This window comes from Rhinoderma darwinii, unplaced genomic scaffold, assembly GCF_050947455.1.
Source record: "Rhinoderma darwinii isolate aRhiDar2 unplaced genomic scaffold, aRhiDar2.hap1 Scaffold_3911, whole genome shotgun sequence".
NCBI classification, from domain to species: domain Eukaryota; kingdom Metazoa; phylum Chordata; class Amphibia; order Anura; family Rhinodermatidae; genus Rhinoderma; species Rhinoderma darwinii.
The window spans coordinates 81-24,565 of NW_027463534.1; the positions used below are offsets into that span (position 1 = coordinate 81).

Genomic DNA, 24,485 nt, shown 5'->3' on the forward strand with positions numbered 1-24,485 from the left:
GAGGTCAGTGGTGTAATAATCTGCAGGATATAATAAGGCTGTTGGTGTGAGGGGGAGGGTAATCACGGGGCGGGGCGCAGTGGAGGTGACGTCCGTTCAGTGACAGGTGCAGTGGAGGTGACGTCCGTTCAGTGACAGGTGCAGTGGAGGTGACGTCCGTTCAGTGACAGGTGCAGTGGAGGTGACGTCCGTTCAGTGACAGGTGCAGTGGAGGTGACGTCCGTTCAGTGACAGGTGCAGTGGAGGTGACGTCCGTTCAGTGACAGGTGCAGTGGAGGTGACGTCCGTTCAGTGACAGGTGCAGCGGAGGTGACGTCCGTTCAGTGACAGGTGCGCTGGAGCGGCGGCCGTATTTACTTCTCGGATGCAGAATAAGAAGAATCCGGAGAGAAGTGATAAACCTTCAATACTCCAGTCACATCCAGAGCTGCACTCACAATTCTGATCATTGCACTGTGGTTCCCCTTGAAGTCACTGACCTGCTGCTCGTACTGCTCCTTCACTTCCTGCAGCTGACGGCTGAACTCCTGACTCTGCTTCTCGCGGAGACTCTTGGATCGGTTCAGTCGTCCTCCACCTTCTCCATCTGTAGGGGAGAGAAGTCACGGAGGCTGACACAGGAGAGTAATAGCGGATCAGGTCTAGGCCGCACGCTGTTTATCTATTATTATCACAGTTGCTCCATCTCAGCTCCCCATTATGTGGTCACCCATCTTTCCCAGAGTCCTGAGCGGCACAGCTGCCATATACAAGTACAGAAACAGTCAGGGATGTAGCAGAGTTGGGTGGGCACTAACTCGGGGGTAGGATATTGTCCACTCCATGCTGCTGATCTCCCCGCAGACTAGAAAGTGGATCAGCAGGTGACGGAACCTCTATAGTGATGTCATCGTGATGTCATCCAGGATAGCCACGCCCCCAGTAATCAGCCTGTGCAGCAGCACTGAACTCATAGACCAATCAGATAACCTTAAAATATGGCGCCTTCCCGCCCCTTTACTCCACACACCACAAGAGCTGACAATGTAACCGCTGGGGGCTCAGCGTCCACGCTTCTTTACCTGCTCTTTCATCTCGCCGTACACCTTCTCCGTGTTCCGCTCCACCTGACGCTTAAACTTCTCTGTGGCCTCAGCCTGGACTCTCGCATCTCCGTCACCCGGCTCAGCTGCTCCTCCCGCTCCCTGGAAGAAAAAAAGCAACAAAAACCTTCATCACGGGAAGATCCAGTCTCATTACTGTCAATGCTGCAGCCTCAGAGCTGAAATCTCCCAGAATCCCCTGCAGGAATCAAAACCACAGCCCAACAACAAAAAAAGACGCTAACGGACCGTCACACCAAGACCCCTACAGGGGTACACAACCAAACCGAAAGAGACCGCACCTGAGGATTGTGGGTAAAAAGATGATAAAGAGAAGGGATAAGACCCCAGCACAGAGTATTTCAGGAGAGGAGTGTGCTGATAATGTGGGGGGTGACAGGCTGAGAGTTACATAGTGGAAGGAGCAGGATCTCCAGCAGCACAGAGCATGTCAGGAGAGGAGTGTGCTGATCATGTGGGGGGGGGGGGTGACAGGCTGAGAGTTACATAGTGGGAGGAGCAGGATCCCCAGCAGCACAGAGTATGTCAGGAGAGGAGTGTGCTGATCATGTGGAAGGAGCAGGGATCTCCAGCAGCACAGAGTATGTCAGGAGAGGAGTGTGCTGATCATGTGGGAGGTCACAGGCTGAGAGTTACATAGTGGGAGGAGCAGGGATCTCCAGCAGCACAGAGTATGTCAGGAGAGGAGAGTGCTGATCATGTGCGTGTGTGTGTGTGTGTGTGTGTGTCACAGGCTGAGAGTTACATAGTGGGAGGAGCAGGATCTCCAGCAGCACAGAGTATGTCAGGAGAGGAGTGTGCTGATTATGTGGAAGGAGCAGGATCTCCAGCAGCACAGAGTATGTCAGGAGAGGATTGTGCTGATCATGTGGGAGGTGACAGACTGAGAGTTATATAGTGGGAGGAGCAGGGTCTCCAGCAGCACAGAGTATGTCAGAAAAGGAGTGTGCTGATCATGTGGGGGGGGGGGGGGTCACAGGCTGTGAGTTACATAGCGGAAGGAGCAGGATCCCCAGCAGCACAGAGTATGTCAGGAGAGGAGAGTGCTGATCATGTGTGTGTGTGTGTGGGGGGGGGGGGGGCGGGGTCACAGGCTGAGAGTTACATAGTGGGAGGAGCAGGATCTCCAGCAGCACAGAGTATGTCAGGAGAGTGCTGATCATGTGAGGGGTGACAGGCTGAGAGTTACATAGTGGGAGGAGCAGGGTCTCCAGCAGCACAGAGTATGTCAGGAGAGGAGTGTGCTGATCATGTGGGGGGGGTTGGGTCACAGGCTGTGAGTTACATAGTGGAAGGAGCAGGATCCCCAGCAGCACAGAGTATGTCAGGAGAGGAGAGTGCTGATCATGTGTGTGTGTGTGTGTGTGTGGGGGGGGGGGCGGGGTCACAGGCTGAGAGTTACATAGTGGGAGGAGCAGGATCTCCAGCAGCACAGAGTATGTCAGGAGAGTGCTGATCATGTGAGGGGTGACAGGCTGAGAGTTACATAGTGGGAGGAGCAGGGTCTCCAGCAGCACAGAGTATGTCAGGAAAGGAGTGTGATGATCATGTGGAGGGTCACAGGCTCAGAGTTACATAGTGGGAGGAGCAGGATCTCCAGCAGCACAGAGTATGTCAGGAGAGGAGTGTGCTGATCATGTGTGAGGGGGGGGGGGGTCACAGGCTGAGAGTTACATAGTGGGAGGAGCAGGATCTCCAGCAGCACAGAGTATGTCAGGAGAGGAGTGTGCTGATCATGTGGGGGGGTGGGGGGGGGGGTCACAGGCTGAGAGTTACATGGTGGGAGGAGAAGGGTCTCCAGCAGCACAGAGTATGTAAGGAGAGGAGTGTGCTGATCATGTGAGGAGGTCACAGGCTGAGAGTTACATAGTGGGAGGAGCAGGATCTCCAGCAGCACAGAGTATGTCAGGAGAGGAGTGTGCTGATCATGTGTGTGGGGGGGGGGGGGGTTACAGGCTGAGAGTTACATAGTGGGAGGAGCAGGATCCCAGCAGCACAGAGTATGTCAGGAGAGGAGCGTGCGGATCATGTGGGAGGTGACAGACTGAGAGTTACATAGTGAGAGGAGCAGGATCTCCAGCAGCACAGAGTATGTCAGGAGAGGAGTGTGCTGATCATGTGTGGGGGGGGGGGTCAAAGGCTGAGAGTTACATAGTGGGGGGACCAGGATCTCCAGCAGCACAGAGTATGTCAGGAGAGGAGTGTGCTGATCATGTGGGGAGGTCACAGGCTGAGAGTTACATAGTGGGAGAAGCAGGGTCTCCAGCAGCACAGAGTATGTCAGGAGAGGAGTGTGCTGATCATGTGGGGAGGTCAGAGGCTGAGAGTTACACAGTGGAAGGAGCAGGATCTCCAGCAGCACAGAGTATGTCAGGAGTGTGCTGATTTTGTAGAGTGTTGTGATGGTCGCTGTCACCCGGATGATGGGAGTTGTTTAGATGCTCTTTGATGGTGTTGGATGAGTTGGGCTCCTTTAGTCCCCGCACATTGAGGTGTCGGTTCTCTTCTCATGTACACGGTTATATTTACGGTGTGACCGAGCCCTCGTCTGGATGTCACGTGTTCGGTTACACACATGGAGGTGTCGGCACTCGCCCTGACTGATGTGACTGCAGCGCGGTGGTCCCTGTGGGAGGCTCTGGTGGTAATAACATTTCAGCTTTGATCTCCTGGCTTCTTCAGTGGTAGTAGTAGTGGCGGTGGCAGTAGTAGTGGTGGCGGTGGTGGTAGTAGTGGCGGTGGTGGTAGTAGCAGCGGTGGTGGTAGTAGTAGTAGTGGTGGTGGTGGTAGTAGTGGCGGTGGTGGTAGTAGTAGCAGTGGTGATAGTAGTGGCAGTGGCAGTAGTAGTGGTGGCGGTGGTGGTAGTAGTGGAAGTGGTGGTAGTAGTAGTAGTGGTGGTAGTAGTGGCGGTGGTGGTAGTAGTAGCAGTGGTGGTAGTAGTGGCGGCGATAGTTGTAGTGGTGGCGGCAGTAGTAGTGGTGGCGGCGGTAGTAGTGGCGGTGGTAGTAGTAGTGGTGGTGGTAGTAGTGGTGGCGGTGGTAGTATTAGTAGTGGTGGTAGTAGTAGTAGTGGCGGTGGTAGTAGTAGTAGTGGCGGTGGTAGAAGTAGTAGTGTTGGTGGTAGTAGTAGTGGCGGTGGTAGTAGTAGTAGTGGTGGCGGTGGTAGTAGTAGTGGCGGTGGTAGTAGTAGTAGTGGTGGTGGTAGTAGTAGTGGCGGTGGTAGTAGTAGTGGTGGCAGTAGTAGTGGCGGTGGTAGTAGTAGTAGTAGTGGTGGCGGTGGTAGTAGTAGTGGTGGCGGTGGTAGTAGTAGTGGTGGCGGTGGTAGTAGTAGTGGTGGCGGTGGTAGTAGTAGTAGTGGTGGCGGTGGTAGTAGTAGTAGTAGTGGTGGCGGTGGTAGTAGTAGTGGCGGTGGGTAGTAGTAGTAGTGGTGGCGGTGGTAGTAGTAGTGGTGGCGGTGGTAGTAGTAGTGGTGGCGGTGGTAGTAGTAGTAGTGGTGGCGGTGGTAGTAGTAGTAGTGGTGGCGGTGGTAGTAGTAGTGGCGGTGGTAGTAGTAGTAGTGGTGGCGGTGGTAGTAGTAGTGGTGGCGGTGGTAGTAGTGGTGGCTGTAGTAGCAGCAGCAGTGGTGGCGGTGGTAGTAGTGGTAGCAGTGGCGGTGGTAGTAGTGGCGGTGGAGGTAGTAGTAGCAGTGGTGGTAGTAGTGGCGGCGATAGTTGTAGTGGTGGCGGCAGTAGTAGTGGTGGCGGCGGTAGTAGTGGCGGTGGTAGTAGTAGTGGCGGTGGTAGTAGTGGTAGTAGTAGTGGCGGTGGTAGTATTAGTAGTGGTGGTAGTAGTAGTGGCGGTGGTAGTAGTAGTAGTAGTGGCGGTGGTAGAAGTAGTAGTGGTGGTGGTAGTAGTAGTGGCGGTGGTAGTAGTAGTAGTGGTGGCGGTGGTAGTAGTAGTAGTGGTGGTAGTAGTAGTAGTGGCGGTGGTAGTAGTAGTGGTGGTAGTAGTAGTGGCGGTGGTAGTAGTAGTGGTGGCGGTGGTAGTAGTAGTGGCGGTGGTGGTAGTAGTGGCGGTGGTAGCAGCGGTGGTGGTAGTAGTAGTAGTGGTGGTAGTAGTGGCGGTGGTGGTAGTAGTAGCAGTGGTGATAGTAGTGGCGGTGGCAGTAGTAGTGGTGGCGGTGGTGGTAGTAGTGGAAGTGGTGGTAGTAGTAGTAGTGGTGGTAGTAGTGGCGGTGGTGGTAGTAGTAGCAGTGGTGGTAGTAGTGGCGGCGATAGTTGTAGTGGTGGCGGCAGTAGTAGTGGTGGCGGCGGTAGTAGTGGCGGTGGTAGTAGTAGTGGCGGTGGTAGTAGTAGTGGCGGTGGTAGTAGTGGCGGTGGTAGTATTAGTAGTGGTGGTAGTAGTAGTAGTGGCGGTGGTAGTAGTAGTAGTGGTGGTGGTAGTAGTAGTAGTGGCGGTGGTAGAAGTAGTAGTGGTGGTGGTAGTAGTAGTGGCGGTGGTAGTAGTAGTGGCGGTGGTAGTAGTAGTGGTGGCGGTGGTAGTAGTAGTAGTGGTGGTGGCGGTGGTAGTAGTAGTGGTGGCGGTGGTAGTAGTAGTGGCGGTGGTAGTAGTAGTAGTGGTGGCGGTGGTAGTAGTAGTGGTGGCGGTGGTAGTAGTAGTAGTGGTGGCTGTAGTAGCAGCAGCAGTGGTGGCAGTAGTGGTAGCAGTGGCGGTGGTAGTAGTGGCGGTGGTGGTAGTAGTAGCAGTGGTGGTAGTAGTGGCGGCGATAGTTGTAGTGGTGGCGGCAGTAGTAGTGGTGGCGGCGGTAGTAGTGGCGGTGGTAGTAGTAGTGGCGGTGGTAGTAGTGGTAGTAGTAGTGGCGGTGGTAGTATTAGTAGTGGTGGTAGTAGTAGTAGTGGCGGTGGTAGTAGTAGTAGTGGTGGTAGTAGTAGTAGTGGCGGTGGTAGAAGTAGTAGTGGTGGTGGTAGTAGTAGTGGCGGTGGTAGTAGTAGTAGTGGTGGTAGTAGTAGTAGTGGTGGCGGTGGTAGTAGTGGTGGTAGTAGTAGTAGTGGCGGTGGTAGTAGTAGTAGTTGTGGCGGTGGTAGTAGTAGTAGTGGTGGTAGTAGTAGTAGTGGCGGTGGTAGTAGTAGTAGCGGTGGTGGTAGTAGTGGCGGCGGTAGTAGTAGTGGCGGCGGTAGTAGTAGTAGTAGTAGTGGTGGCGGTGGTAGTAGTAGTAGTGGTGGTAGTAGTAGTGGTGGTAGTAGTAGTAGTGGTGGTAGTAGTAGTAGTGGCGGTGGTAGTAGTAGTAGCGGTGGTGGTAGTAGTGGCGGCGGTAGTAGTAGTGGCGGCGGTAGTAGTAGTGGCGGTGGTAGTAGTAGTAGTAGTGGTGGCGGTGGTAGTAGTAGTAGTGGTGGTAGTAGTAGTGGTGGCGGTGGTAGTAGTAGTAGTGGCGGTGGCAGCAGCAGTGGCGGTGGTAGTAGTAGTGGTGGCGGTGGTAGTAGTAGTGGCGGTGGTAGTAGTAGTGGTGGCGGTGGTAGTAGTAGTGGTGGCGGTGGTAGTAGTAGTGGTGGCGGTGGTAGTAGTAGTGGTGGCGGTGGTAGTAGTAGTGGTGGCGGTGGTAGTAGTAGTGGCGGTGGTAGTAGTAGTGGTGGCGGTGGTAGTAGTAGTGGTGGCAGTGGTAGTAGTAGTGGTGGCAGTGGTAGTAGTAGCGGTGGTAGTAGTAGTGGTGGCGGTGGTAGTAGTAGTAGTAGTGGTGGCGGTGGTAGTAGTAGTAGTGGCGGTGGTATCAGGCGGGATCAGCAGGCCGAGCTGTAGAAGGCGGAGGGGAACATTTATACCTGTAAAAATACTGTTTAAATAAAAAGAAACCTCAGATTTTGCGCAGCGCGGGACGGACTGATCCTCCGTGCGGCCTCAGGCGATGGTTGGTCACATGACTGGACATTGGCGCAGCTCCTCGTTGTCCTGGGGTGGGACGTCCATGAGAAGATCCTCCACCCAGAGATCACATCCACACCCTGGGGGCGCTCTACTGGCCGAGCCCCACGCCATGAGCCCGCGACAAAGCCACACGTGGTAGCATTGCTGATTGCCAGTTTTGCAACGCGGTTTTCCTCCTCTGCCCGGGCTGGAACGGCTGATAACAGAGAAAACTAGATCCCTCTTTTTATCACTGCGCTTCCCTCTGATCGTGGCGGCCTTATACACGCTGCTTCCTTTTAGTACCGCCTTCTGATGACATCATCCACCTCGGGAAATCTACATTGAGAAATATGGCCCCCTACGATAATGAACCATCACTCATCTCCCACAATGCACTGCGCCTATGAGGTCGGTGTTAAAGTGCTGTGTCTGCTGCTCTGGATGTGACTGGAGTATAACACAGGAGACCATTTCTTGTCCGGATGAGGATTTCTGGACTTTCAGTGTAGAGATTATTGTAGTTTCCGCAGTTTAGCGGCCCCGACCTCCAGACGGTCGGGGCAGTGCTGCGCATTGCGCAGGAGCGAGGGCTGAGACCAGCGCATCCAGCCGATCCGAAAAGCTGCAGAATTCTTTAGTGAACAAAGTCCCGGAGGAATTCCCAAAAAACAAGCAGCAGCGGATCGCCATCTGTTCCCCACAGCAAGAAGAGAGCGGCGCCACGGCCGGAACGCTCATTAATAACAGTGCGAGGAATCACCACCACAGGCTCGTAGAGTTACCACCCAGCTGTCCTACAGTCCAGAATGGCTATTTAGTCTGTGCAGTTGGTGACATGATTATTGGGTGATGATGTCATCACAGGGACAACAGAGTGACATCATCAAATATGTGGGAAGGGGATGACGCGGAGCATGAGGTATAGATGGAAACAGTGACTGAAAGCTGCTTTCATGTGACATCATCAAGGGGTGTGGCTATCAGAGGTGACATCATCAGGGGGTGTGGCTATCAGAGGTGGGTCACAGAAGGTGTGGTGATATATGAGGACATCATGTGATGACATCAGTGAGTGGGGTCAGGAGGGGTAACCTGGAGGTGATGAGAAGATTGGGGCGCTGGTTGGACTCTGCGTCTATTGCCCAATATTAGTCTCACAATTCATACAAACCATGAGAAATTGTCACATGACCAAAATGCAGATTTCCAGCTGCTCCGTCCCCTCGAATACGGTCAGATATATACAAGCACAAGTGTGATGTCACTGCGGATGGCTATACACTAGAGAGCAGCGGTGTGACATCACATTGTGGGCGTTATTCTCTGGGAGCCACAGCATAGGAGAACCTGCCCCGATGTGACTCCCTGGTCTACAGCCTGACCTAACAGCGCTCACAGCTGAGGGTTCGTTACAATGCATCAGTGCAGACAATCGTCTGTGAGCTGAACGCAGCAGCACTAGGAGAGCGCCCCAGAATCCGCCCCACAATCCCTACGACGTCCTCCACAAACCGCCTGCATTGTTTTCAGGAGGAAATCTACCAATACGGATTCTCCGTCGCGGGCTCGCGGTACACGGACCGGATGCGTGAAAACTCTGCGAGTAACGAGCGCAATTCTTACGTGAATTTCCCTTGTATTCCGTGTTGGATTCTCCACATCATCTGAACACGTCCTGATCTTCTCCCATCAGTCAACGGCAAAGCTCCGCGGGTTATTACCCAGAACTCATGAAGACAGGGGGGTCGTACAGTAGGGAGCACTCACCACCGCAGCAGCGGGGTGCAGAGATGTGGGGGACCATCTATACTGGACTCACCCTAGCAGATCGGCCATTTTGGCCATTTTCTTGGCGCCGCCGTCCCTCTCGTCTTCCAGCTTCTTCTGAAGATCATGAACCTGCAGGAGGAAGGAAAAGAAGTCAGGAGTGAAGCACAAATCCTCCATTTCTAGCTAAAGACGCAGCTCTGGTTGTGACTGGAGTATAAGAAATAACTAAATGCTTAGCGCAGCTCTGGGTGTGACTGCAGTATAAGCAAAATCTGCCGGAAAGGACTGAGAGTATAAGATGTGATGTAGCAGCAAATCCTGAACACTGCTCTGGATGTGACTGGAGAACAAGGCATGTGAGAGTAGAATTGTGACTGGATTATAAGGCACGATGCAGCTCCGGATGTGACGGGAGCATGAGATGTGAGGCAGCTCTGATTGTGACTAGAGAATATTGACATGACGCAGCTCTGGACCTGACTGGAGTATAAGGCACGATGCAGCTCCGGATGTAACGGCAGCATGAGATGTGAGGTAGTTTGGAATGTGACTACAGAAAAGGACATAATGCAGCTCTGGATGTGACTAGAGTATAAATTATTTTTTTTTTTGCTGGATCAGGAATTCTGACAGCGCAAATCCACGAACTGTAAACAAAATGGAGGAAAACCGTTTTCTTCCGCTGCAGACGATTTACTGGCGTTGGACGGAAGGAGACGATTACACGGGATCAGCATGGCGGTTTACGACCGCGCCGACGCCATCAGGTGTTCTATATGAGGCAGTAACGGTCGGCGAGGAACACATGGCGAACACCTGGGAATTACGTGCCTGAGATGGTCCTGGGGATTGGGGGAGGGAGCGGCAAACCACCAATCAGCAGCCTGCTCCATAAAGATCAATGTACCGCTAACCCACATTAAACTGGGCGTGGCTACGTGGCGAGTATCGGTCGGTCCGGCGGCTCATTTGTGGATTTTCAGGGACGATTGACGTTTCGCCACATTCTGCGGTTTTATCTGGTCGTACCCGGGGTCTATGAGTGACGGCCCCTTCTCTCGCTCTCTGATCAGCGGCGGCGCGGGGGCAATGACCCCGGGTCGACTCGTGCCACTACATTCTGCTCTGCTGTGTAAGACGCGAATAGTACAGGCCACCCTCCAAAATAATGTCGGGGGTGTGCGCTGAGAAGGCTCTGCTGTGCTGCATCCTGGGAGGTAGTGTTTACATCGGCCCTGCACACGGCATCTACCGGAATGCTTTACCACAAAGTATAGTGCATCATGGGATATCAGCGGAGAGACACATACAAGACATGACGCAGCTCTGGAACTGACTGGAGTACAAGACATGACGCAGCTCTGAATGTGACTGCAGAATAAGACACGACACAGCTCTGAATGTGACTGGAGTATAAGACACGACGCAGCTCTGAATGTGACTGGAGTATAAGACACGACGCAGCTCTGAATGTGACTGGAGTATAAGACACGACGCAGCTCTGAATGTGACTGCAGAATAAGACACGACACAGCTCTGAATGTGACTGGAGTATAAGACACGACACAGCTCTGGACCTGACTGGAGTATAAGACACGACACAGCTCTGAATGTGACTGGAGTATAAGACACGACACAGCTCTGAATGTGACTGGAGTATAAGACACGACACAGCTCTGAATGTGACTGGAGTATAAGACACGACGCAGCTCTGAATGTGACTGCAGAATAAGACACGACACAGCTCTGAATGTGACTGGAGTATAAGACACGACACAGCTCTGGACCTGACTAGAGTATAAGACACGACACAGCTCTGAATGTGACTGGAGTATAAGACACGACACAGCTCTGGACCTGACTGGAGTATAATACACGACGCAGCTCTGAATGTGACTGGAGTATAAGACATGACGCAGCTTTGAATGTGACTGGAGTATAAGACATGACGCAGCTCTGAATGTGACTGGAGTATAGGACATGACGCAGCTCTGAATGTGACTGGAGTATAAGACATGACGCAGCTCTGAATGTGACTGGAGTATAAGACATGACGCAGCTCTGAATGTGACTGGAGTATAAGACATGACGCAGCTCTGAATGTGACTGGAGTATAAGACACGACACAGCTCTGGACCTGACTGGAGTATAATACACGACGCAGCTCTGAATGTGACTGGAGTATAAGACACGACGCAGCTCTGAATGTGACTGGAGTATAAGACACGACGCAGCTCTGAATGTGACTGGAGTATAAGACATGACGCAGCTCTGAATGTGACTGGAGTATAAGACATGACCCAGCTTTGAATGTGACTGGAGTATAAGACATGACGCAGCTTTGAATGTGACTGGAGTATAAGACATGACGCAGCTCTGAATGTGACTGGAGTATAGGACATGACGCAGCTCTGAATGTGACTGGAGTATAAGACATGACGCAGCTCTGAATGTGACTGGAGTATAGGACATGACGCAGCTCTGAATGTGACTGGAGTATAAGACATGACCCAGCTTTGAATGTGACTGGAGTATAAGACATGACGCAGCTTTGAATGTGACTGGAGTATAAGACATGACGCAGCTCTGAATGTGACTGGAGTATAAGACATGACGCAGCTCTGAATGTGACTGGAGTATAAGACATGACGCAGCTTTGAATGTGACTGGAGTATAGGACATGACGCAGCTCTGAATGTGACTGGAGTATAAGACATGACGCAGCTTTGAATGTGACTGGAGTATAAGGCATGACGCAGCTCTGAATGTGACTGGAGTATAGGACATGACGCAGCTCTGAATGTGACTGGAGTATAAGACATGACGCAGCTTTGAATGTGACTGGAGTATAAGACATGACGCAGCTCTGAATGTGACTGGAGTATAGGACATGACGCAGCTCTGAATGTGACTGGAGTATAGGACATGACGCAGCTCTGAATGTGACTGGAGTATAAGACACGACGCAGCTCTGAATGTGACTGGAGTATAGGACATGACGCAGCTCTGAATGTGACTGGAGTATAGGACATGACGCAGCTTTGAATGTGACTGGAGTATAGGACATCATGGGACGTTGGCAGCGTTTAGTAGACATGCACATGACATTCTATGATCCTGGCAGAGCTCCGAGGACGTGTCCTGTGCCGTGTATTGGGGTCCACGATACGTCCAGCCCCTCCCCCCGCCGTGTTACATCCTCTATACATTACTTGCAGCGAGAACCAAATATACAACGCTGCTTATGAGAATAACTCGACCACTGCCGTTCCTAACACCGCACAGCGGGGGCGCTCTACACCTCTGCAGCAACGCCATCAGGAACTAACCCCTCCACTGCCACACGACCGGGGGAGGGGAAGACCCAGCAGTGTGTGTTACCAGATGTCCACTCCCTATATACTGAATACTAATGATGCCCCCTGCTGGTCACTAGTGGAGCTGCACCGGTACTACTACTCCCAGCATCCAGTCTCACCTTTCTCTCCCATTGATGCTCCGCTTGCAGCTTTTCCTTTTGAAATTTGCTTTCTTGCTCCTGTAAGAGATCAGTTGTCTTATATTAAGTAGATGATGGGAGTTGTAGTACGTGTTGTGGTATTTACACCTGATTTACCCGCATGTCCTGCTGCAGCTGATGCTCTCGCTCTTGTCCTTGCTGTTTGGTCCAGGACAGGGACTGTTCCAGCTCGTCTATCAGCGCCGAGGCCTGGGGGGGTGGAGTGAGACCAGACCGTAGGTCAGCGACTATCGATACACACTGCGCAGAACTCATCATACTCCTCCCCCTCATTAGCAAAAGAACACCTGCCGAATGTGACTCCTCCCCCTCAATACCACCAGAACACCTGACAAATGTGACTCCTCCCCCTCAATACCACCAGAACACCTGACAAATGTAACTCCTCCCCCTCATTACCACGAGAACACCTGCTGAATGTGACTCCTCCCCCTCATTACCACCAGAACACCTGCCAAATGTGACTCCCCCCCTCATTACCTGCCAAATGTGACTCCTCCCCCTCATTACCACCAGAATACCTGCCAAATGTGACTCCTCCCCCTCATTACCACCAGAACACCTGCCAAATGTGACTCCTCCCCCTCATTACCACCAGAACACCTGCCAAATGTGACTCCTCCTCCTCATTACCACCAGAACACCTGCTGAATGTGACTCCTCCCCCCTCATTACCACCAGAATACCTGCCGAATGTGACTCCTCCCTCTCATTACCACCAGAACACCTGCCAAATGTGACTCCTCCCTCTCATTACCACCAGAACACCTGCCAAATGTGACTCCTCCCCCTCATTACCACCAGAACACCTGCCGAATGTGACTCCTCCCTCTCATTACCACCAGAACACCTGCCAAATGTGACTCCTCCCTCTCATTACCACCAGAACACCTGCCAAATGTGACTCCTCCCCCTCATTACCACCAGAATACCTGCCAAATGTGACTCCTCCCTCTCATTACCACCAGAACACCTGCCAAATGTGACTCCTCCCTCTCATTACCACCAGAACACCTGCCAAATGTGACCGATACCCCTCATTACCACCAGAACACCTGCCAAATGTGACAGATACCCCTCATTACCACCAGAACACCTGCCAAATGTGACTCCTCCCTCTCATTACCACCAGAACACCTGCCAAATGTGACTCCTCCCTCTCATTACCACCAGAACACCTGCCGAATGTGACTCCCCCCCTCATTACCACCAGAACACCTGCCGAATGTGACTCCTCCCCCTCATTACCACCAGAACACCTGCCGAATGTGACTCCTCCCTCTCATTACCACCAGAACACCTGCCAAATGTGACTCCTCCCTCTCATTACCACCAGAATACCTGCCAAATGTGACTCCTCCCTCTCATTACCACCAGAACACCTGCCAAATGTGACTGATACCCCTCATTACCACCAGAACACCTGCCGAATGTGACTCCTCCCCCTCATTACCACTACTAGCTCACCTGCTGAATGTAACTCTTCCCCCTCTTTACCACTACTAGTTCACCCGCTGAATGTGACTCTTCCCCCTCTTTACCACTACTAGTTCACCTGCTGAATGTAATTCCTCCCCCTCTTTACCACTGCTAGTTCACCTGCTGAATGTAACTCCTCCCCCTCATTACCACTACTTGTTCACCTGCTGAATGTGACTCCTCCCCCTCTTTACCACTACTAGTTCACCCGCTGAATGTGACTGATACCCCTCATTACCACCAGAACACCTGCCGAATGTGACTCCTCCCCCTCATTACCACTACTAGCTCACCTGCTGAATGTAACTCTTCCCCCTCTTTACCACTACTAGTTCACCCGCTGAATGTGACTCTTCCCCCTCTTTACCACTACTAGTTCACCTGCTGAATGTAATTCCTCCCCCTCTTTACCACTGCTAGTTCACCTGCTGAATGTAACTCCTCCCCCTCATTACCACTACTTGTTCACCTGCTGAATGTGACTCCTCCCCCTCTTTACCACTACTAGTTCACCCGCTGAATGTGACTCCTCCCCCTCTTTACCAGTACTAGTTCACCTGATGAATGTGACTCCTCCCCCTCATTACCACTACTTGTTCACCTGATGAATGTAACTCCCCCCCTCATTACCACTACTAGTTCACGCGCTGAATGTGACTCCTCCCCCTCTTTACCACTACTTGTTCACCTGATGAATGTAACTCCTCCCCCTCATTACCACTACTTGTTCACCCGCTGAATGTGACTCCTCCCCCTCTTTACCACTACTTGTTCACCTGATGAATGTAACTCCCCCCCTCATTACCACTACTAGTTCACCCGCTGAATGTGACTCCACCTCATTACCACTACTAGTTCACCTGCTGAATGTGACTCCTCCCCCTCTTTACCACTACTTGTTCACCTGATGAATGTGACTCCTCCCCCTCTTCACCACTACTAGTTCACCCACTGAATGTAACTCCTCCCTCTCATTACCACTAGTTCACCTGCTGAATGTAACTCCCCCCTCTTTACCAATACTAGTTCACCCGCTGAATGTAACTCCTCCTTCTCATTACCACTACTAGTTCACCCGCTGAATGTGACTCCTCCCCCTCATTACCACTACTTGTTCACCTGATGAATGTGACTAATCCCCCCGGTCTTTACCAGTACTAGTTCACCTGCTGAATGTAACTCCTCCCCCTCTTTACCACTACTAGTTCACCCGCTGAATGTGACTCTTCCCCCTCTTTACCACTACTAGTTCACCTGCTGAATGTAATTCCTCCCCCTCTTTACCACTGCTAGTTCACCTGCTGAATGTAACTCCTCCCCCTCATTACCACTACTTGTTCACCTGCTGAATGTGACTCCTCCCCCTCTTTACCACTACTAGTTCACCCGCTGAATGTGACTCCTCCCCCTCATTACCACTACTTGTTCACCCGCTGAATGTGACTCTTCCCCCTCTTTACCACTACTAGTTCACCTGATGAATGTGACTCCTCCCCCTCATTACCACTACTTGTTCACCCGCTGAATGTGACTCCTCCCCCTCATTACCACTACTTGTTCACCCGCTGAATGTGACTCCTCCCCCTCATTACCACTACTTGTTCACCTGCTGAATGTAATTCCTCCCCCTCTTTACCACTGCTAGTTCACCTGCTGAATGTAACTCCTCCCCCTCATTACCACTACTTGTTCACCTGCTGAATGTGACTCCTCCCCCTCTTTACCACTACTTGTTCACCCGCTGAATGTGACTCTTCCCCCTCTTTACCACTACTAGTTCACCCGCTGAATGTGACTCTTCCCCCTCTTTACCACTACTAGTTCACCCGCTGAATGTGACTCCTCCCCCTCATTACCACTACTTGTTCACCTGCTGAATGTAACTCCTCCCCCTCATTACCACTACTTGTTCACCTGCTGAATGTGACTCCTCCCCCTCATTACCACTACTTGTTCACCTGCTGAATGTGACTCCTCCCCCTCATTACCACTACTTGTTCACCTGCTGAATGTAACTCCTCCCCCTCATTACCACTACTTGTTCACCTGCTGAATGTGACTCCTCCCCCTCTTTACCACTACTAGTTCACCCGCTGAATGTGACTCCTCCCCCTCTTTACCAGTACTAGTTCACCTGATGAATGTGACTCCTCCCCCTCATTACCACTACTTGTTCACCTGATGAATGTAACTCCCCCCCTCATTACCACTACTAGTTCACGCGCTGAATGTGACTCCTCCCCCTCTTTACCACTACTTGTTCACCTGATGAATGTAACTCCTCCCCCTCATTACCACTACTTGTTCACCCGCTGAATGTGACTCCTCCCCCTCTTTACCACTACTTGTTCACCTGATGAATGTAACTCCCCCCCTCATTACCACTACTAGTTCACCCGCTGAATGTGACTCCACCTCATTACCACTACTAGTTCACCTGCTGAATGTGACTCCTCCCCCTCTTTACCACTACTTGTTCACCTGATGAATGTGACTCCTCCCCCTCTTCACCACTACTAGTTCACCCACTGAATGTAACTCCTCCCTCTCATTACCACTAGTTCACCTGCTGAATGTAACTCCCCCCTCTTTACCAATACTAGTTCACCCGCTGAATGTAACTCCTCCTTCTCATTACCACTACTAGTTCACCCGCTGAATGTGACTCCTCCCCCTCATTACCACTACTTGTTCACCTGATGAATGTGACTAATCCCCCCGGTCTTTACCAGTACTAGTTCACCTGCTGAATGTAACTCCTCCCCCTCTTTACCACTACTAGTTCACCCGCTGAATGTGACTCTTCCCCCTCTTTACCACTACTAGTTCACCTGCTGAATGTAATTCCTCCCCCTCTTTACCACTGCTAGTTCACCTGCTGAATGTAACTCCTCCCCCTCATTACCACTACTTGTTCACCTGCTGAATGTGACTCCTCCCCCTCTTTACCACTACTAGTTCACCCGCTGAATGTGACTCCTCCCCCTCATTACCACTACTTGTTCACCCGCTGAATGTGACTCTTCCCCCTCTTTACCACTACTAGTTCACCTGCTGAATGTGACTCTTCCCCCTCTTTACCACTACTAGTTCACCTGATGAATGTGACTCCTCCCCCTCATTACCACTACTTGTTCACCCGCTGAATGTGACTCCTCCCCCTCTTTACCAGTACTAGTTCACCTGCTGAATGTGACTCCTCCCCTCCTTACCACCTGTGGCCCCTCCCCCCGCACACACCTTGGCTGCAGACAGCGCGCTCTGCTGGGTGATGAAGCGCACGTCGGCCTCGTATTTGCTGCGCAGTTGCTGGACCTGCTTGTCGTAGTCTTGGCTCAGGCGATCTCGGTCCTTCTGCAGAGCGGTCAGTCTGAATGGACAGTCACAATATTAGAGCGCGCGCCGGCCGCTCACCTGCAGCTACAGATGGAGCAGAGCTGAGTGATAGCAGGAAAAGCTGATGTCAGCACGATGCAGCCCAGAAAAGTTCAGCTCTGCTACATATAAAGGTACAGGATGAGAGAACGGCATTATATAGAGGGGTGTGGGCACGCACCGGGCACTCAGCTGCTGTATGTCGCCGCGGGCCGCCTGGTGAGACGTCTCCAACTCGGCCTTCTCCTGCGATAACTTCTGGCGCTGCAAACTGCTGCTCTCCGCCTCCACCGTCAGCTGCTGCACCCGCGCTTCCAGCTCCTTCACCGTCTGTGCCTGGAGGAGATATCGCGATACAAGTCATGATAAATCAATCACAGGGGCGCTCCATATATACGGGAATCATGGGAAGGGTGAGCTGCCCCAATATCACCTGGTAATCAGATGTATATTGCTGCCCCCAGGTGGGTCAGGTGTTAGGCATAGTCCTAGTGACAGGCTGCGCTGCCACCACATGTAAAGATTAGACAGATTGTATCAGTGTCAGTCTTCACTGTAGTTCTGGCATTCTATTCAGAAACCAGGAGGATTGTGGGAAGTCGTAGTGAACCCTGCGTAACAATGCTGCAACTGTCATCTCACGCAACGTGACACGGACAACAATACTCATCATCCAGACGAGACCTAAGGACTGTGTAATGGCGGGGGTGAGCAGTCACTTGCCCCCTTGTTACTCAGGGATAAGACCAGGAAACCAGCAAATATTATTTCTGCAGGACGCCACGGGATCAGACGGGTCACACTGCGGGGTGGAGCAGGTCACATGACCCATGTAAGTAATATGGCGCGCCACAAAATCTGCGTGTGGCCAAATTCTGGCGATATCCGGGACAGAGCAACGAATGGTCTTAAAAGAACATGTGTCACTGCATCCAAGGGGTATCAGACCGTGTCAGTCTTTACTGTAGTCTGGTGTTCTATTCACAAAGCAGAGGGCTAGAAGCGCTAACGGACAACACGTGTGATCAGTGCGGCCGCAGCGCTCCGGTAATGGCCGTCCCTGAAAAACCGGCTACAATGTGCGCTGCACGGAAGTGCACGCTGCGCCCCCTGGAGGTGATGGGAGGAATGACACGCTCTGGGGTAACGGGTAAACACTTACAGTGGCCTTGGTCTGTGACACGTAGTCCGCTTCCATCTTGGCGAGCCGCGCATTTGTGTCGTCCAGCAGATCCTGGATATTCTCCGTGTGTTTCTTCTGGAGATCGAACTTCTCCTGCTCCATGTCCGCCACAGCGTTGTGGAGCTAAGCGGGGAAGGGGCAAGAGGGTGACGCCATTATACCGACACTGCTCATCACAACGCCATTATACCGACACTGCTCATCACAACGCCATTATACCGACACCACTAATCACACCACCAATCACACCACCATTATACCGACACCACTAATCACACCACCATTATACCGACACCACTAATCACACCACCATTATACAGACACCACTAATCACAACACCATTATACCGACACCACTAATCACACCACCATTATACCGACACCACTAATCACACCACCATTATACCGACACCACTAATCACACCACCATTATACCGACACCACTAATCACACCATTATACCGACACCACTAATCACACCACCATTATACAGACACCACTAATCACACCACCATTATACCGACACCACTAATCACACCACCATTATACCGACACCACTAATCACACCACCATTATACCGACACCACTAATCACACCATTATACCGACACCACTAATCACACCACCATTATACAGACACCACTAATCACAACACCATTATACCGACACCACTAATCACACCACCATTATACCGACACTGCTCATCACAACACCATTATACCGACACCACTAATCACACCACCATTATACCGACACCACTAATCACACCACCATTATACCGACACCACTAATCACACCACCATTATACCGACACCACTAATCACACCATTATACCGACACCACTAATCACACCACCATTATACCGACACCACTAATCACAACGCCATTATACCGACACCACTAATCACACCATTATACCGACACCACTAATCACACCACCATTATACCGACACCACTAATCACACCACCATTATACCGATACCACTAATCACACCACCATTATACCGACACCACTAATCACACCACCATTATACCGACACCGCTCATCACAACGCCATTATACCGACACCACTAATCACACCATTATACCGACACCACTAATCACACCACCATTATACCGACACCACTAATCACACCATTATACCGATACCGCTAATCACACCACCATTATACCGACACCACTAATCACACCACCATTATACCGACACCACTAATCACACCACCATTATACCGATACCACTAATCACACCACCATTATACCGACACCACTAATCACACCACCATTATACCGACACCACTAATCACAACACCATTATACCGACACCACTAATCACACCACCATTATACCGACACCGCTCATCACAACGCCATTATACCGACACCACTAATCACACCACCATTATACCGACACCGCTAATCACAACACCATTATACCGACACTGCTCATCACACCACCATTATACCGACACCACTAATCACACCATTATACCGACACCACTAATCACACCACCATTATACCGACACTACTAATCACACCACCATTATACCGACACCACTAATCACAACACCATTATACCGACACCACTAATCACATCACCATTATACCGACACCGCTCATCACATCACCATTATACCGACACCACTAATCACAACACCATTATACCGACACCACTAATCACACCACCATTATACCGACACTACTAATCACACCACCATTATACCGACACCACTAATCACACCACCATTATACCGACACCACTAATCACACCACCATTATACCGACACTACTAATCACACCACCATTATACCGACACCACTAATCACAACACCATTATACCGACACCACTAATCACAACACCATTATACCGACACCACTAATCACAACACCATTATACCGACACCACTAATCACACCACCATTATACCGACATTGCTCATCACACCACCATTATACCGACACCGCTAATCACAACACCATTATACCGACACCACTAATCACAACACCATTATACCGACACCACTAATCACAACACCATTATACCGACACCACTAATCACAACACCATTATACCGACACCACTAATCACAACACCATTATACCGACATTGCTCATCACACCACCATTATACCGACATTGCTCATCACACCACCATTATACCGACACCGCTAATCACAACACCATTATACCGACACCACTAATCACAACACCATTATACCGACACCACTAATCACAACACCATTATACCGACATTGCTCATCACACCACCATTATACCGACACCGCTAATCACAACACCATTATACCGACACCACTAATCACACCACCATTATACCGACACCACTAATCACAACACCATTATACCGACACCACTAATCACACCACCATTATACCGACACCACTAATCACAACACCATTATACCGACACCACTAATCACAACACCATTATACCGACACCACTAATCACACCACTATTTTACCGACACCACTAATCACACCACCATTATACCGACACCACTAATCACAACACCATTATACCGACACCACTAATCACAACACCATTATACCGACACCACTAATCACACCACCATTATACCGACACCACTAATCACAACACCATTATACCGACACCACTAATCACACCACCATTATACCGACACCACTAATCACAACACCATTATACCGACACCACTAATCACAACACCATTATACCGACACCACTAATCACACCACTATTTTACCGACACCACTAATCACAACACCATTATACCGACACCACTAATCACACCACCATTATACCGACACCACTAATCACACCACCATTATACCGACACCACTAATCACACCACCATTATACCGACACCACTAATCACAACACCATTATACCGACACCACTAATCACACCACCATTATACCGACACCACTAATCACACCACCATTATACCGACACCACTAATCACACCACCATTATACCGACACCACTAATCACAACACCATTATACCGACACCACTAATCACACCATTATACCGACACCACTAATCACACCACCATTATACCGACACTGCTCATCACACCACCATTATACCGACACTGCTCATCACACCACCATTATACCGACACCACTAATCACACCACCATTATACCGACACCACTAATCACAACACCATTATACCGACACTGCTCATCACACCACCATTATACCGACACCACTAATCACACCACCATTATACCGACACCACTAATCACACCATTATACCGACACCACTAATCACACCACCATTATACCGACATCACTCATCACAACGCCATTATACCGACATTGCTCATCACACCACCATTATACCGACACCACTAATCACAACACCATTATACCGACACCACTAATCACAACACCATTATACCGACACCACTAATCACACCACCATTATACCGACACCACTAATCACAACACCATTATACCGACACCACTAATCACACCACCATTATACCGACACCACTAATCACACCACCATTATACCGACACCACTAATCACACCACCATTATACCAACACCACTAATCACACCATTATACCGACACCACTAATCACACCACCATTATACCGACACCACTAATCACAACGCCATTATACCGACACCACTAATCACACCATTATACCGACACCACTAATCACACCACCATTATACCGACACCACTAATCACACCACCATTATACCGACACCACTAATCACACCACCATTATACCGACACCGCTCATCACAACACCATTATACCGACACCACTAATCACACCACCATTATACAGACACCACTAATCACAACACCATTATACCGACACCACTAATCACAACACCATTATACCGGCACCACTAATCACAACACCATTATACCGACACCACTAATCACACCATTATACCGATACCGCTAATCACACCACCATTATACCAACACCACTAATCACAACACCATTATACCGACACCACTAATCACACCACCATTATACCGACACCACTAATCACACCACCATTATACCGACACCACTAATCACACCACCATTATACCGACACCACTAATCACACCACCATTATACCGACACCACTAATCACACCACCATTATACCGACACCACTAATCACAACACCATTATACCGACACCACTAATCACACCACCATTATACCGACACCACTAATCACAACACCATTATACCGACACCACTAATCACACCATTATACCGACACCACTAATCACACCACCATTATACCGACACTGCTCATCACACCACCATTATACCGACACCACTAATCACACCACCATTATACCGACACCACTAATCACAACACCATTATACCGACACTGCTCATCACACCACCATTATACCGACACCACTAATCACACCACCATTATACCGACACCACTAATCACACCACCATTATACCGACATCACTCATCACAACGCCATTATACCGACACCACTAATCACACCACCATTATACCGACACCACTAATCACACCACCATTATACCGACACCGCTCATCACACCACCATTATACCGACACCACTAATCACACCACCATTATACCGACACCACTAATCACACCACCATTATACCGACACCACTAATCACAACACCATTATACCGACACCACTAATCACACCATTATACCAACACCACTAATCACAACACCATTATACCGACACCACTAATCACACCACCATTATACCGACACCACTAATCACACCACCATTATACCGACACCACTAATCACACCACCATTATACCGACACCACTAATCACACCATTATACCGACACCACTAATCACACCACCATTATACCGACACTGCTCATCACACCACCATTATACCGACACCACTAATCACACCACCATTATACCGACACCACTAATCACAACACCATTATACCGACACTGCTCATCACACCACCATTATACCGACACCACTAATCACAACACCATTATACCGACACCACTAATCACACCACCATTATACCGACACCACTAATCACACCACCATTATACCGACACCACTAATCACACCACCATTATACCGACATCACTCATCACAACGCCATTATACCGACATTGCTCATCACACCACCATTATACCGACACCACTAATCACAACACCATTATACCGACACCACTAATCACAACACCATTATACCGACACCACTAATCACACCACCATTATACCGACACCACTAATCACAACACCATTATACCGACACCACTAATCACACCACCATTATACCGACACCGCTCATCACACCACCATTATACCGACACCACTAATCACACCACCATTATACCGACACCACTAATCACACCACCATTATACCAACACCACTAATCACACCATTATACCGACACCACTAATCACACCACCATTATACCGACACCACTAATCACAACGCCATTATACCGACACCACTAATCACACCATTATACCGACACCACTAATCACACCACCATTATACCGACACTGCTCATCACAACACCATTATACCGACACCACTAATCACAACACCATTATACCGACACCACTAATCACACCATTATACCGATACCGCTAATCACACCACCATTATACCAACACCACTAATCACAACACCATTATACCGACACCACTAATCACATCACCATTATACCGACACCACTAGTCACACCACCATTATACCGACACTACTAATCACACCACCATTATACCGACACTGCTCATCACAACACCATTATACCGACACCACTAATCACAACACCATTATACCGACACCACTAATCACACCATTATACCGATACCGCTAATCACACCACCATTATACCGACACTGCTCATCACAACACCATTATACCGACACTGCTCATCACACCACCATTATACCGACACTGCTCATCACAACACCATTATACCGACACCACTAATCACAACACCATTATACCGACACCACTAATCACAACACCATTATACCGATACCACTAATGACACCATTATACCGACACCACTAATCACACCACCATTATACCGACACCGCTAATCACACCACCATTATACCGACACCACTAATCACACCACCATTATACCGACACCACTAATCACATCACCATTATACCGACACCACTAATCACACCACCATTATACCGACACCACTAATCACAACACCATTATACCG

General features: G+C 50.1%; 1 protein-coding gene across 1 annotated transcript in view; it reads right to left on the reverse strand.

Annotated features, from left to right (window-relative positions):
* Positions 1-485: 485 nt before the first annotated feature.
* LOC142708458 (centrosomal protein of 112 kDa-like) overlaps positions 486-24,485 on the reverse strand; it is a 73,640-nt gene continuing 49,640 nt past the window's right edge. Inside the window, 9 exon segments of the mRNA XM_075848383.1 lie at positions 486-586; positions 1,062-1,147; positions 1,150-1,184; positions 8,802-8,881; positions 12,231-12,290; positions 12,369-12,461; positions 16,992-17,121; positions 17,308-17,462; positions 18,289-18,432. Of these exon segments, the coding sequence (XP_075704498.1) occupies positions 563-586; positions 1,062-1,147; positions 1,150-1,184; positions 8,802-8,881; positions 12,231-12,290; positions 12,369-12,461; positions 16,992-17,121; positions 17,308-17,462; positions 18,289-18,432 (807 nt within the window). The 3' untranslated portion in view covers positions 486-562.